The sequence below is a fragment of the Aedes aegypti genome, chromosome 2 (assembly GCF_002204515.2).
Source record: "Aedes aegypti strain LVP_AGWG chromosome 2, AaegL5.0 Primary Assembly, whole genome shotgun sequence".
In the NCBI taxonomy this organism is placed as follows: Eukaryota; Metazoa; Arthropoda; class Insecta; order Diptera; family Culicidae; genus Aedes; species Aedes aegypti.
Genome location: NC_035108.1, coordinates 373,823,476 through 373,839,637, shown reverse-complemented (window position 1 = coordinate 373,839,637; position 16,162 = coordinate 373,823,476). Strand labels below are relative to the sequence as shown.

Here is a 16,162-nt window from a genome sequence, read left to right as displayed (position 1 = left end):
AACATAAATCGGTTTGACTATCTTAGGGGCGGTGTCAATGCTGGTCAAACCTTCTGAGCGTCTGTGGGCTGCATAAGAGGTGTTTTCCCAAGACGGTGTCCAAGACTGGTTACACCGCTAGCTTTCACCAACGGGTCCAACAAAACTTCAAAAGTAAGGGTCCTAACAAGGATCGTGAAGGGATCACCAGTACAAAAATAGTAAAAAAGTACTGTTTTTGTAGCAGTGAAGAGTACCGTGTTTTTAGCACTGAAAAGTATTGTTTTTTTTATCCCTGAGAAGTACTGTTGTATTGCTTTAGTAGTTTTGTGGAGAGAGAATTTGTGTACGCACGGCGAAGCGCACTGCCAGCATAACTATGTTTTATACCAAGTAACAGATGAATTATTATTATTATTATTATTGTCTTTATTAACGAGGCTTTCAGCCCGTGGCTGGTTCACCTCGACAACAGATGAAATTTCCAATAGGAATTGTTCACTACCCACGCTGTGATCACCACGAAATCACATCGCAAATGGCGACGAGCGAACCCACTTCTGCACTGATGCGACAGTATCGTGAAATATTTCATTTCTACCCGCTGAATCACCCCTCAGTTGAGTGGTCGAAGTGAGCCCTTTCCTTATGACGTTTGTGTGGAGTGTTTTGAAAAGGTCCTGTATAGGCCTTTTCATGTGACAGATCCGTCTATGCATTTGTTTACATCGGTGGAGGACCGGTGCTAACACGGGCCTGTCATTTTCATAGAAGAAATGTCAAAGTGCTTCCCGAACAGCTGATTTGAGACGTCATTTGAATAGGCCTATAAAGGGATGATTTGGATTTATGTTTAGACCATGCTCCGGTTTCATTCACGTTTCAAATATGATCTTGGCTTAATAAATTCAACAATTCTGCGTTCAAATTACGTAAATTACGCACAATTACAGTAATATTTGCCCAAACAAATCAACACATGACGAAAACTTGTTTTTGTTTATACCGGTTGCTTATTCAGAATGCGACCTAAGGAAAAGTATAGCTTGATTTTTGTTGTTGGGTAGTAAAACGTCATAATATTGATTATTGTTTATATGAAAGAAATTTTTGGACTGTTTGAATGTTGTGATTGGAAACGTAAAATAACTATCATTTAAATAGTTTTCCATGAGCAAAACTTATTTGCGATCATGCTGAGCAACTGGAGAAATTGGTGTCGCTTGTGTGCCAACGAGTGTGCCGTTTACAAATTAGAATCGCTCGACGAGCTGAACGAAATAACGATGAGGCATTTCAAGTTTTCGGTATGTTCAATATCGGATAACAAATGTAATCAATTCAAACTATTTAATTCTTTTCAGCTGCAAGAACTCAACGATGTTTGCAACTGTATCTGCGAGGAATGTTATAACTTCATCAACAAGCTGGATCGATTCAAAGAACGATGCTTGCAGACCAATAAAATGCTAGTGGAACTATGTGCAACCTGCACAGAAGATGACGAGCTGATGGACAGCGATGTGCAGGACCTACGGTTTCGGTTTCTGAGTGATTCGATTCTGACGACTGCCGAAGTAGAACAGGGGGAAAAGCCACAGGTGCCTGGAATGTTTCATGCAGTACAAGAGCAGGCCAGTGCAGCTATACCTGCCTTGGAACAAGAAGTGGACACAAATGTTTTGGTCGGACAAAACCTGGTTGAGTTAAGAATTGAAAAAATGACTTCTAGTAAACGAAAAAGTAAGTTAATTGTGTTACCTGACAAATTTTTGATTAATATGGATTTATTTTAGAACGAGCATCAGAAGAGATTCCACTATCTGATAAAGAAATAGAAAATGAGAAAAAGGACATGCTACAACATATTGTTCAAGAAGACAGACTTCTCACGGATTTGTCCGACGTGGGATACACCGAACTAAGCAATAATGTTCCTCTGATACATGATGACTCAGATATTGACGACAACGATGAGGTCCATCAAGACGAGGAGTTCAATGTTTTGGACGATTTTGACACAGATAGTGAAGTGGAAGTCGCCGATGTTCTCGATTGTAAACCGGCAGCGAAGCGGAGAAAGCTCCCTCACAGTAAACAGTCCAAACAAATATTTAAAACAAAATGTGAAATCTGTGATAAATCGTTTCGCACTCGATCGTTGTATGTTCTGCATTTACAAAACAAGCATCCTGACTCGGACGAGCTCTCGTTTCCGTGCAATACTTGCCCAAAACGATTTCCGTCGGAAAGGAAAGCCAAACTGCATGAATTGGTTCATCTGCCGAGCGAACAAAAGCTAGTACATCCTTGCAAATATTGTGATAAGAAGTAAATAGTTTTAATCATGCTCTAAAACTACATATCATCAAATTATTTCCAATGTAATTTTAGATTCAGCAAGTTAGTGAACGTTCAAGCACACATCAAAGCGGTTCACATAGGGGAGCGACCGTACATTTGTGAGGAATGCGGAAAAGCTTTCGGTACTAAGGGAGCATTGAAGGAGCATCAGATTACTCACAGTGATGATAAGCCATACCAGTGTGCCCATTGTCCGAAGAAGTTTAAAAATTTACCACGGCTCAAGGTTTGACTACCCTCATAAGGAAGTTATGTCTTAACTACTAAATAACTTTTTTCAGACTCACGAAGACATCCATAATGACACGTTATACGTTTGCCCTCATTGTGGACTGCAGTTGAATACCAAGCGGACGCTGAAAATGCACATGGTTGTACATTCGGACCAGAAAAAATTCAAGTGTCAGTACTGTGGCAACGAATATAAACGGTCAAAGGCCCTGAAGAATCATCTAATCCTCCACACTGGCCTAAGGCCATACCAGTGCCCGTTCTGTGAGAAAACATTTGCCAATGGATCGAACTGCAGAAGCCATAAGAAGAAGGCCCATCCCAAGGAATTGGCTGCGTTAGAGGCCTCGGGAGAGCAATCAAGGGCGACCAATATTCCTAAATTGGAACAATTGCAGCCAAAGTAAGTACTTAGATGTTCAAGAAATAGTTGTAGAAATCATTACTTTTTCCTCCAAATTTGTAAATAATATTATGTGTATCTACTTATTTTGGTGTTGAAAGTATTCATTATACCTTGTTTTTTAAGGGAACATCAAGCTGAGAATGGTGTTTCACTATTTAAACGGTCAACATTATTTTTGTAGAGTAAGGTGGGTCAAAAGATTAATGTTTCCAGAAAAAAAAAACAACTAACTGACAGCTGATAAGTAATAGGTACCACTCAGTGGACCTTTGCTGATCAAACTTGTGTCAAAATATTAACCCATTTTAGTTGTAACAGTTTCAAAAGTAATAACAGTTGTTTTAAATGAACTTTTGCCCCACCGGTGAGGCTATGCCCAGGAAAATCTAGGAAATTTCCATTACGAAAAGGTCCTGGACCGACGGTTCATACAAAAATTTGAAATTTTTGATACAAAAAGCGTTACGGGTGGGGGGAGTATGAATCAATAATTTTCAATATTTGCGTTACATAATAAGTTTATCAGATCTTGTCCAGTTAAAATATGTCAAAATAATTGATCGGAAACAGCATTTTCCTTAATGTTGTCAGAATTTATCTGTTTGTACTTATGTCTATGTCTGTTAATATATTTTAATTAAAATGTCTCTAAGAAATCTTAGTAGATATTAATGAAACTAACAGCCTGAAAGTGTAAGCATCTTTATTGAAAAGTTCAATATTTTTTTAACATTTTTTGAAAGAATTATATTTGAGTTGTTCTTAAAACGGAATAATTTGAGTATTTGTTGGCTTTTTTATTAATGCTTCGGTTTGAAATTTCGGTGAAATTCATCGGTGAATTGGTGGTGCAACGAGAAATTCTGGCAGATATCTTGGCAGAACTCAAGACGTAATAATTGACGTTTTCTTATAGTATTATCATATGTTATTATTGAAGAAAGGTTTACAGAGCTTATGGGGAAAACACTCCTTATGAAAATTCTTGCACAATCCATTAGTGAGAGATGTTTTAGAATTTTAATTTGATTATTCCTTCTGGAAATTTGAGAAGTGAGTCGTTTCTTGATAAGTTTTCAAACATTCCAAGTGAAAATTGGCCAGAGATTTTGTCAAATGGTCTCTAATGAAATTTTTCATACGAAATGATAGAAAATGTGGCCTTTCTTAGTCGACTGGTTAGAGTCCGGTCTACAAAGCGAAGCCATACTGAAGGTGTCTGGGTTCGATTCCCTGTCGATCCAGGGTCTTTTCGTAATGGAAATTTCCTTGAATTCCCTGGGCATAGAGTATCATCGTACCTGCCACACGATATACAAATGCGAAAATGGCAACTTTGGCAAAGAAAGCTCTCAGTTAATAACTGTGGAAGTGCTCATAAGATCGTTTGGCTGAGAAGCAGGCTCTGTCCTAGCGAGGACGTAATTGCAATAAAAGAAGTAAGAAAATGTACTTAAGAAATTCCATCAAAGTACAGAAAAAGATCCTCTGATGGCTAATATAGAAGCTAGTGAAACCGCTCGCTAATATGTTCAAAAAACCAGTATAATTCATATGCATTTTGAAGAAAACTACACAGGAATATCCGAAAGAAAAAAAAAATGCTTAAAAAATTGTACAATTGACTTTGCCAAAAATTGAGCGATGTTTTTGAAAGCTTAAGCAAAATTCTTTCAGGATGCAGGATACAAATATATTAATTAAACATATTGTTTACTAAGACAAACTTCTGAAGCTCCCATGCCAATGCCATCCTAAATTTCGCCGGTTATTGTGTCGAAAATAATGCCAGCAATATATATCAAAAGGACTCAAATAAGAGATCTTTAAGATGTGCCACCAATACACGAACACAATTTAAAAACAAAGGTATAAAACCAATACCATTTTTTCCCAGTTATTTATCAAGACGTTTTAATGAAAATTCATTTCGATTTGTGGCGTTCTCTCCAAGGTGTAAAGCCTTTAAAAAAGATGAGTAATAATTATATAATAATGTTGCTTTAAGTGTTCTCTAAAAGCTCTTACTGTATTTTTTCTATAAAAAAACGGTTGCAAGTCCTCTTAAAAATAAAAAAAAACTTCCAAAATTCCGTAGAAAACTTCTAATACACTCCCGTACAGAAGTTTGGGTTTACCCTCTTAAAAATCAAACAAAAGTATTTTGTCCATCACTTTGTGATTACACATCTAATTGAAATTCTCTATGGCAACAAGACAATGAGTTATTCTTTTTTTTTTTTTTTTTTTTTTTTTCTTCTTCTGTCGGGTGTGGGATCACTGCGTCCATTTTTTAGGACTATTGTGATATACCCTATTACTCTATGTACACAATGTTTTCCAGTAGCAAATGTGCCTCCGGAATACTTTGCGCATTTGACTGAACTTTGAACCATCTGCCATTGATGGGCAGAAGTCCTAGGTTGCAGTGTTGTAGTTCCCCCAATCTGGCGTGATCAGCCTAATAAAGCTAACCACCTCCCTGGGGGATGCGTTCCAAATATCAGCTGGCTGTAAGTAGTGCTTGCCAAATATTTTGAACCTACGATGGATGTGTGCACTGCAAGAGCAGAGAAGGTGTTGTGAGGTTTCGTCCGTCTCGTCACAGAAACGGCAATTTGTGTTTTGGACGACACCGATCTTGTATAAGTGGTATCTGCTTGAGCAGTGACCAGTTATTAGACCGATGTATGTTCTGAGATCCCTTTTGTTGAGACCTATAAGTTTTTGTGTTTGTGTCGTGTTTATTGTTACGAACCTTTTGGACTGATTCGCATTGGAAACTGTATTCCAATTTGATTGAATTTGACCGAACAACCAGTTGTTCCATTCCGTGTTTAGTGCAGAGTTTGAAATGCCAAGGAATGGCTCTGGACCAATGAACATATTGGTTGATCCATTCCTTGCTAGCTGATCGGCAATTTCGTTACCCTCTAGACCCGTATGTCCTGGGATCCAATATAGTTTAACTCGATTGCGTTCAGCTAGGGATTTCAGTGCAAGAATGCATTCCCACACAAGTTTTGAGTTGCAAGTGAAACCCTTCAAAGATTGAAGCGCTGCTTGACTATCAGAGAAAATACAGATGGTGGCATGTCTGTAATTTCTTTTCAGACACAGCTGCGCACATTCCTTGATTGCATAGACTTCTGCTTGAAATACTGTAGGCCACTGTCCAAGAGAGACAGAGATTTTGGTTTTCGGTCCGTATACTCCAGACCCTGTCAAATTATTCATTTTTGAACCATCTGTGTAGAATTTAATAGATCCCGGTGAAATGGTGGGTCCACCTCCTTCCCATTCCTCACGAGAAGGAAAGACCACCGTGAATGGCGAGTCATAATTTACCACTTTTTCCATCCAGTCACTACATTTTTCAACAATAGGATTTATCGAAAATTCGTTTAATATACTGAGGTGACCTGTTAAGTCCCCTGACAGTAGGACTGTTGATCGTTTTAGCCGAAGAGCACTTTTCTCAGCATCCAGCTTTATGAATTGATCCAGCCGGGGCAGATTGAGTATAGCATCTAGGGCAAACGAGGGGGTACTACGAACTGCACCGGTTATGGCAATACAGGCAGTACGTTGAATTTTGTTCAGCTTAGCTCTAGCCGTAGCTTCCTTTGTCTTAGGCCACCAAACAAGGGACGCATAGGTTATTCTAGGCCGAACGATTGTTTTATAGATCCACATGATCATACTGGGTTTTAGACCCCATGTTTTACCACAGGTCTTTGAGCAAACCCAGAGTGAATTGAGACCTTTATTTATGATTGTTTGAAGATGGGTGTTCCAATTTAGTTTTGCGTCAAGTGTGATGCCAAGATACTTGACCTCATTTGAGTAAACTAATTGTATTTGGTTCAAGAAAAGAGGGTGGAGTTGTACCTTTCGTCTTTTTGTGAACGGTACAATTGTTGTTTTTGAAGGGTTTATTCCTAGTTTCTCTTTTTGACACCAGGAGAGTGTGTGATTGAGAGCAATTTGCATCCTTGATGAAATAACGCTGTCAAATTTGCCTCGTACAATAATGACTACGTCATCTGCGTATCCAACAACTTCAAAACCCCTTCTTTCTAAGCAATCTAGCAGTTCGTCCACCACTAATGACCACAATAAGGGAGATAGTACTCCCCCTTGAGGGCATCCCCTTGTAGCCATTACAGTAATGCGCGAATCACTCAGCTCAGATGAGATCTGTCGATTTGCTAGCATAGCATGTACCCAGGTTGCAATGCATGGGTCGAAGTTTCTCCTCAACATTGCCGAACCTATAGACGAATAAGAAGCGTTATCGAACGCGCCCTCAATATCAAGAAATGCTATAAGAGCGATTTCTTTTGCATTAAAGGTTTTCTCGATCTTGTTCACTAGCGTGTGCAGTGCTGAGACCGTTGATTTTCCGCTTTGATAAGCAAATTGGGATTTAGAAAGAGGCATAGTTTTCATAAATTTAGAATCTATATACTCGCATAATACCTTCTCCATGATTTTAAGCATTACCGAGGATAGGCTTATCGGTCGGAATGCTTTAGGGTTGGTTTTGTCCTTTTTTCCTGCTTTTGGAATAAAGACAACTCGAACTTGACGCCAATCATTTGGAATGTGTCCCAGAACTAAACTTGCCTTAAAAATCTCTACCATGTGTGGAATCAGTGTCTCTTCCTCTTTTTGGATAAGCGCTGGGAAGATTCCATCCATGCCAGCAGATTTGAATGGCTCGAAAGATCTCACTGCCCTAACAACCCTATCGCGAGTAAAAGCTTCTTTGGCAACCTTTATTGCGTCCCTTTTTGCTCCTGAGTCCCCTGATAGGAACCCGTGTGGAACTGAGACGTCAAGTCTGGCACCTTCAGCATTTAGACTCGTTTGTGGGATTGAATCAGGAAAGTGAACTCTTAGCATTTCACTCAGTGTTTCACGAGGTTCCACAGTGAGTGAACCGTCAGTCCTTTGAAGACTTCCCAAACCATTGGAGTGATCCTTCGAAAGAGTTTTATGAAGTCGAGCAGCTACGGGAGTTTTCTCAATGCTTTCACACATGAGAACCCATGATTTCCGTTTTGCTCGTCTCATTTCTTTGTTATACTCTGTCAGAGCCTTTCGGTATAGACTCCAATCAGAAGTGCGTTTGGCTCGGTTGAATTCCTTCCGAGCAGTTTTCCTGAGTTTATCAAGGTTGAAGTTCCACCATGGAACATCTCTGTTCGAACTAACTGTTTTGATCGGACAGCTCTCTTGATAAGCATTTAGAATTTTGTTTTTAATAGAATCCGAAGCTGCTTCTAACTGTAAAATTGTCTGAATATTCGGCTCTATTATATAGTCTTCAGAACGGAGAATAGCTGAGTAGGTTTCCCAATCAGTTTTCTTGGGATCTTTAAACGACTTTTGAATCATTAGACCCCCTTCCCACTCGAAGACTATATGTTTATGGTCTGACATAGATATTTCATTAGAAACATGCCAGTTTTTTATTTTATCCGAGATGGATTGACTGCATAAAGTCAGATCAAGGACTTCTTGACGTAAGATGTTTTCAAATGTAGGCTTATCACCGACATTGCATATGTCAATATTTTTGGAGGAAAGAAACTGCAAAAGATGCTCACCTCTGATATTTGTGTTTGTGCTTCCCCATACAAGGTGATGAGCATTGGCGTCACAACCGATGACGAAGGGGATGTTGTGTTTTTGACTGTAAGAGACAAGAGCAGCCATCTCTGGAGGAGGAATGTCTTCTGCGTCGCCAGGGAAATACGCCGAAACCATAATGATCTCAGTACTGCCCCTAGCAGTAGAAACCTCCATCCTGACCGCTACGATGTCCCTTTTGATGAATTCTGTAATTGGAAAACATTTAGTATCATTGCGTATTAGAATAGCTGCTCTGGGAGAGAGCTGGCTGTCATCATATACCAACCTACACGAGTTTAGTTGAATACCTTGTATTCGAGTTTTGTTGACCCATGGCTCTTGAATCAGTGCCACGGAAAGGTGTTCTTTTGTGAATCTCCTGCAAAGCACATCTGTTGCGCACTGAGCATGATGGAGATTCACTTGGAGGATTTTAATCATTGCTGAGGCGTTCCGCATTTTCCGGACGTTTGCCGTCCTTCTTTGGATGTTGCGGATCATCAACTTTTGATTTTGGGGGATGTCTTAGATTTTGGTTTTTGTCCTTTCCCTTACCTAGGCCTGCTGGCTTATCCCCTGTGGTCAATTTTACACTTTTGACATTTCCACTGCCCTTATTGGGAGCCATTGAGGTGACACCGCTTGGGCCAGGAAGTGAGGTCAAATATGCATCTTTTCCATCAGAGGAAGACAAGCTAGCCTGTATGGTGGGAGTTGGTTGTGGGATGCTTCTAGAGGCCTCCTCAGATTTCTCTTGGGTCGGCTGTCCAGTTGGATTGTCATTGGAGTTTGGGGTTGTGCTCTTTACTTTCCTCAACTGTATTTCTCCAAAGCGGAAGTTGAGGATGAACTTGGATTGAATGAGTTTTTCCATGGACGGTCCATCTACATTAAAGACCCACACCACATGCTTGTTGTTAGGAGTGAGCCGTTGCATGACACGCCAGTTGTTGGTTATCAGATCGTTCTGACTCTCGATGAGAGCTTTGATACGATCATCGGTGTATTGTGCGCTTTGAGGGAAGAAGGCTCGAATCAGTTCTGGACGTTGAATCTTATCCTCATCCATTGCAACCACCTCAACGCCTTCCAGGGGATTTAATGCAGGTGTTATCTCCTTTACCCATTCCGCAGTCTCCTGATCCTTACAAATAAGAACCATATGGCCAGACTTGTAGATAAGGTTAGAGAACTTGGGCTTCATTGTCGCGTTCCGTTGTTGTTCAACCCGAAGCAGCAGTGCCTCCTGGAGAACGTCCAGCTGAGTCGTTGAAAGTTGGGTCGTGGGGAAGTCTTTTGGGATTATTCCGACTCTCCTGCGACTGGTAATTTCACCGTAGCTTAGACTAGTCTGTTTTTTATCTTCTGGTGGGGGTTTGTTGATCGTCGAGGCTGTTGAGCTGTTGGTTTCCTGTTGCCCAACGCGCTTTCTCGGATTCAGGTGTTGTTTCATCCGTTTCTGCTTATGTTCTTCTTCAGCATTTGTAGACTTGTCAAGGTCCTGCCGAGTGCGTTTCGAAGGAGTTGACACCATAGTCTCACCCCCCGTGATTCTGGATAGGGCCTCAGGGCGGCTTAAGCCACTTTGTCGGAGTGCTTTTAGCTGCTTCCTTTGGCTCCGAGTGATCTTTTTGGTGCCAGTAGGTTTTTGTTTGTTCGCGTCATCTGTTGGATGTTGATCGGTCTTCCCATCAATAGGACCCGAGGTGACGTTCGATCCTGTGATTGATGGCTGCGATCCTGACAAGTTTATTGTGACTGTAATTCCATCCTCTTCGTCGTCCATTGGTTCAACCGAAGGATGGAGTCCTGGGTCGTTCGGGAGTGTCAGAGGGAGGTCGGTTTCCATGTTTTCATGCGAACTACTGAGAAGCTCATCTTCGGTCAGTCCAAGCTTACCAAAAGCATTCTCTGTTTCCGTTTCGTCCGACTGGGAGAGGCAGTCGTCACCTTTTTCGAACTGAGGGAGGCAGTCGACACCTTTTATTTTGGTTTGATTATTTGCACTCATTTTTTGGTCCCACGAGTCGCTGGGGAAAGACGGTCCGCTGCATCATTGCCCCGCCCTAATGCAGTAAGAGCTACATACTGGAGAGTTCGCCCTGGTGCTCTCCAGGCTCCGTTAGCGATTGAGCATATTTTAAACCCCCTCAACCATTCATCCATCAGCACGGGTCGCATCACACCTTGGGATTGGGGTTACCTGATTAGTAGATTTTTACTACAGGATCAGGCAATCCGTAGTGTTATTCTTAGCCAGTTGAGACAACCACTACCGACACTACACGGCTATCTAGGCTGCTTGGAAAAGAAGATAACATTGAATATTAACTTCTATGAACGACCAAGCAGCCATCAATCATTGAGTTATTCTTACTTCGTAGGTATTTCGACAAAACATTGTTTTAATTTCGTTTATTAAATTTTTACTTAAAGTCGTGGCATTTTTCGAAAAACACTCCTATAAAACAAGGCTATTTTTTCAGCATTGGATTGACCAAAATTTGAAATCAGTACGTCATCAGAACCGTAATCTTATATTCTTTGAGTCCATAACGATAACTATATTCATGGGAAAATCTGTAGAAAAATCCGTAGAAATATTTAAAAATAGCTTGGAAAACATTTTTCTAATACTCTGATAGGAGCTATGGAATCTATTGGAAAATTTATGGAAAATTCGTTCAAAATGATTATGGAGAAACACAATGTAGTAATATACAACAAAATTTGAGTCAAAGTCTTAAACACATCTGAAAATGTTTCTAACAAAATCAACCAGAGAAAACTCTTGGAAAATTCTCAAAATAAAAAAAATTAAGATTGCCTACAGAAAATTGTCTAAGGAATATCAGCAACAGTAATTCCTGTACGAAATCTAATTTTGTGGACGAAATCTGCATGAGACTATGCCAAAAACTAAAAGAGGTATTACTGAAGTAACTGAATTTTTTTTTTGAAAACCCTAGTGGGAATGTTTAGAGATATCCTAGGAGAAGTATGGAAGACGTTAAGAATGAAATACTATAAATTATTAATGATATGATTAAGGAATACCTAGCGGTATTTTAAAAATAATTTCTGGAGGAACTGTTGGAGGGATTCTTCGAAGAAAAGTTCTCTGAAGACTTCGAGAACATAATTGTTATTAAAATGCAAAAAAAAAAAACATTCATAGGAAACCATAAAAAAGTACAATGACTAAAAATCTACCAAAATCACAAGATTTTCAAAAACTATGGTTATTGCGACGAATTTCACACCCGCACCACCAGAACACACTGGGCTCCACTAGGCCCCCCTCCAGAAAAAATTAATCCTAGCTACGCCAATGTAAACGACCGAGCTTGATATTCTTATCGCCAAAGTCGGTGGTTTTCCCGTTTTTTCGGGCCGGTGATGAAGCTTCCCCTTTAGCTTTCTGATAGTGAACAAAGCTTAAATAAAAAATTCAACGTTTCCTTTGTGAGATTTGTGCCTTCAAAGATTTGGCACAATATTAAAGTTTTGGAAACATTGGTCTGACTCATAAAACGTCATGTTTTTCTGTTAAATGTGATACTTAACCAAATCAGAACCTGATCAGAAACCACTAATATACGTACCTAATAAGTCTCGATAAACTTTTCAATGTTCTACAAATATCTTCTCACCAGTTTTAAGTAAAAGTCGTATTTTTCCTCCATATCCATGAATTGCATCACCGACCAAAGTTGGCACGAAAATCTTTTTTCTCCCTAATCCTTCTTGTGGAGATGCAGAGGTATTCTAGGTCTCTTGAAGCACAATCATTACGCACTAACATTCTTCTCCTTCCCAGGTGACTGTAAGGACTGTCCCTTTATTCGTTTGGATCGAAGTACGATTCTTACCAGTTCCGATTAATCACGGAGTGGCAACCATTGACATGTACTGTCAGTATATGCTATGTTATTGCGTATCTGTCAAAAAAAAGCAATTAGGACGGAATTAAAAGGTACAATATCTAGATCTACTTTTTTATTACCTTTGTTAGGATTCTGCTCGGAAGGTTATATTACGTAAAAAAAGTAAAAAATGTTTAATAGCTTAAACATGCTCATGAGCATGATTGAGCGCCTGCAGATGCTACTCCGTTATTGCAAGAACAGCTGTACTTACACAGGGAACCAACAGACGCTACTCAGGATGAGTATCACCTTCAATGTGTACTGGTGCTCTCATTAGTATTACAAATAATAACGACGCTGGCTGCGTCAGAATGCAGGTCAATTTGGGGATGGGAGGGAAATGTTGTCATGTAACTTGCTTCATAGAAGCCGAGGAGTCCTCTGCACTTCCACAAGAGAACACTACCGATACCGATAGTTCGGTTACTACGCGAACCGGACACGATCCTGATTTCATTGCTAGCTCCACTGGAGTAAGTAACAGATTCAACGGATCAAACACTACTGAATCGCCCGTTTTTTTTACCCGCAAAACACGAACCGGACACAATTGATCCGACTTCATGGTAGGTCATTTGGTATATATCTGTTTGGCATATCGTCGTTTGGCATAATAGTCGTTGGGCACAATTAGTCTGAAACCAAGGATGTCTAAAGATGACATTCGTTTTTTCGTTTCTATTGAACCCCTCTGAGACTATCAGGCTTATTTTGGAATCAATTGGTACAAAAATGACACTTCATTCAACAATCATATGCTCTTGAATAAGCTAAAGGATATTAGGAAAGTTATTGACAATAGTGTTTTTTTATTAACCCAGATATTATCTTCTTTCAAATGTTAATTCTTCTTTTTAGTTGCGTTATTGTAATAACATTTTTGCGCTGAAGATTTTGATATATTACCTTTCTTTCAAATATTGGATGTTCTTTCTTAAGATGAAGTAATCATAAATACGGTTTTCAAACTGTTGATTAAAAAAACACTTTCTTTTATGCATAGGCTGTTCTTCGGAGCTTTATTTTCTAGATTCTTTTCTGTTTGAGGCAAGGGCTGCAATCGAAAACATTTATCTGCTCATGATATCAACGAGAAGAGAAATCGATTACTGCAGTTACTCCGATGAGTCTTAACGCAATTTTTGATATCCTTTCGTTTTATTACGTCGCTATAGTTTTTGGCACCCAATCTTGTATTGTTTTAATCATAAATTTTTCCTTCTTTCAAAAATATGCTGTTCTTTACATTTTTACCGTTATAAGACAAAATTTAGCAAAGCTAAATGTTACTGAATGTTGTTTACTTTAGTGCCTGCTAACATTTCAACATTAATAATTTTTTCCACAATGCTGGAAAAAGTATTATTTCAATCACAAATTTTCCCCTTTTCCAATTATAGACGATGCTTTTGATTACACTTTCAAAATTAAAAATCATATTGAATCGTTTGAAAATTTTGCCACAATTATTTTATTTTAATAGGCTACTTTTGCATTATGCTCCAATAACAGACCTTTGGATGAGAGCTTTCAATATTTAACAAATAAATTTTCCCTTTTTTAATCAAGTAATTTTTATCAAGCATTACGTCCCAACTGGTACAGAGCTTGATCTGCAGCGAAATGTTCTATGAGTGTTTCTTTCATAATTAATTGCGAACTTTCTTTGTCACACGATCAAAAAAGAGTTCTGCAAAACGTGAACTGTCAAAAATACACCATGAGCTACATAGGGCATAGAGTATCTTCGTACCTGCCACACGATATACGCATGCAAAAATGGTCATTGGCACAGTAAGCTCACAGTTAATAACTGTGGAAGTGCTCATAAGAACACTAAGCTGAGAAGCAGGCTCTGTCCCAGTGGGGACGTAATGCCAGAAAGAAGAAGAAGATGTGACGTCACTCCTATCGTACCATATACCTTCCGGACCACTAGATCATTTTTTTTCGCAAATTTGCTCGTGGTGGATAGGAATGACGTCGTCAAGTAGCTGTCAGTTTTCGGAATATATCACCTTCTTAATATAGTACACCGTGAGCTACCATCATGTTTACGCGTAAATATGATCTAGTTCGCGGTGGTTTTTTGCTTGTTGACGAATCTGCTGTTCACGGATACGAGAACGGATTTCTGTGCAATTTACTATTTTCAAATATGTACATCACAACAAGCTCAATGATACTCTATGTTCTGGGATGTAGAGAAAATTATTCGACTAGACTCGTCACGAGTTTTATTTTGTCGTGCGTCTAACGTCACACACATTATTGACATCAATGGCTAGGCAAATTTTGTTGAGTATCTACCAACAATTATTGCTACGGGCTCGTTGGTGTTTATCTCTTTAAAAGCTTCGAAAAATGCCGATATTCTTTCAAAATCACTCATTATGCCAAATGGTTTTATGTCAAACGGTGTAAGTCATCCGGATTCCGTCGCTTGCCCACAAAGGGGCATGCAACAGACTCAACGGACCAATCACTACTTACTCATAAGTTCGATTTAATAAAGGGTAATCTATTTCAAATGGCAAATGGGAGATATCAGAATGCATTATTTGAATTTTTCATTTTGAATGAACAATGTAAACGAGGACACCGCCGTCTTCTTCTGGGTGGACTAGCGTGAACCTTTTCGTACCCCCTACCCCAAACCCCCTCTAACCTGTCCACGTGATATATGATGGCCCCCTTATTTTTGCACTGTATCAGCGAACGGGTCCATGCTTTTGACAACCCTGTGTTTTATCCTCTATCTTTGTTCTTCTGATCAAAAAATTGAAACTCAAACTTAAAATCGCTGTTCTAGCGAAAATGCTTTTATTTCCGTAGAAATGCATACGTCATCACATTTATTGCCAACATGCACTTTCCATCATTTAACATTAATCTCGCCGATGTTTCACCTGATCCGACCATTTTTCCACACAGACCACATCAAATGGCATCGCTTCCGGGTACACAAACAGCTCCACCCACCGCAACGGCACTGATCCAACAACTACCGACCAGCGATACAAGCACCACTTTGTTGCCTGCCCTTCCAGCGTCCACCGCAAGTCAACAACAGCAGCATGAGCAGCAAGCAACAGCGGCGACGATAATTGCCACCTCTGCGCGCCCGCCAGTGGAAGTACCGAACTCGGAGGAACTGCTGCTGCATCATGGCGTCCGTTTGGTTACTGCCTACTTTCATTCGCAAAACGAGCCACCCCCATTGAACATCCTTTCGACGGCAAACATCAAACACGGTATTGCAGCTGCCATCGGCGGACGACAGACTGTCACGGATCAGAGTCGCGGTTTCCAACCACTGGTGATCCGGCAGCAGGAACCGAGCCCTGCAGTGACACCGCCCACGGAACAAACCCAGCTGACCGTGTCCGATACGGTTAGCCTTCCGCCGCTCCAACTCATTTCGACCAACAATTTGTGAGCTGTAACTGTGCAACTCAACTGCTTAGTTGTGGTCAAGTGGGAAAGTAATGGGTTATAGTTTTTTTACGTTTGTCTCGGTTTTGTTATTTCGATTTAACGAAACAATATTGCTAAGTTTTATTAATTGTACAGTTTAGTTCAAACTAAAACCTCCTAATAATTAAAACTTACG

At 39.8% G+C, this 16,162-nt stretch overlaps 1 protein-coding gene across 1 annotated transcript; it reads left to right on the top strand.

Moving 5' to 3' along the window:
• Window positions 1-857: 857 nt before the first annotated feature.
• Window positions 858-16,156, top strand: LOC5577301 (zinc finger and BTB domain-containing protein 17). The gene is made up of 6 exons (XM_001663286.2): window positions 858-1,286; window positions 1,344-1,722; window positions 1,776-2,310; window positions 2,374-2,569; window positions 2,625-2,977; window positions 15,484-16,156. Exons 1-6 carry the CDS (start codon window positions 1,173-1,175, stop codon window positions 15,986-15,988), a joined length of 2,082 nt encoding a protein of 693 aa, XP_001663336.2. The 5' UTR covers window positions 858-1,172; the 3' UTR covers window positions 15,989-16,156.
• The last annotated feature ends 6 nt before the right edge of the window (window positions 16,157-16,162 follow it).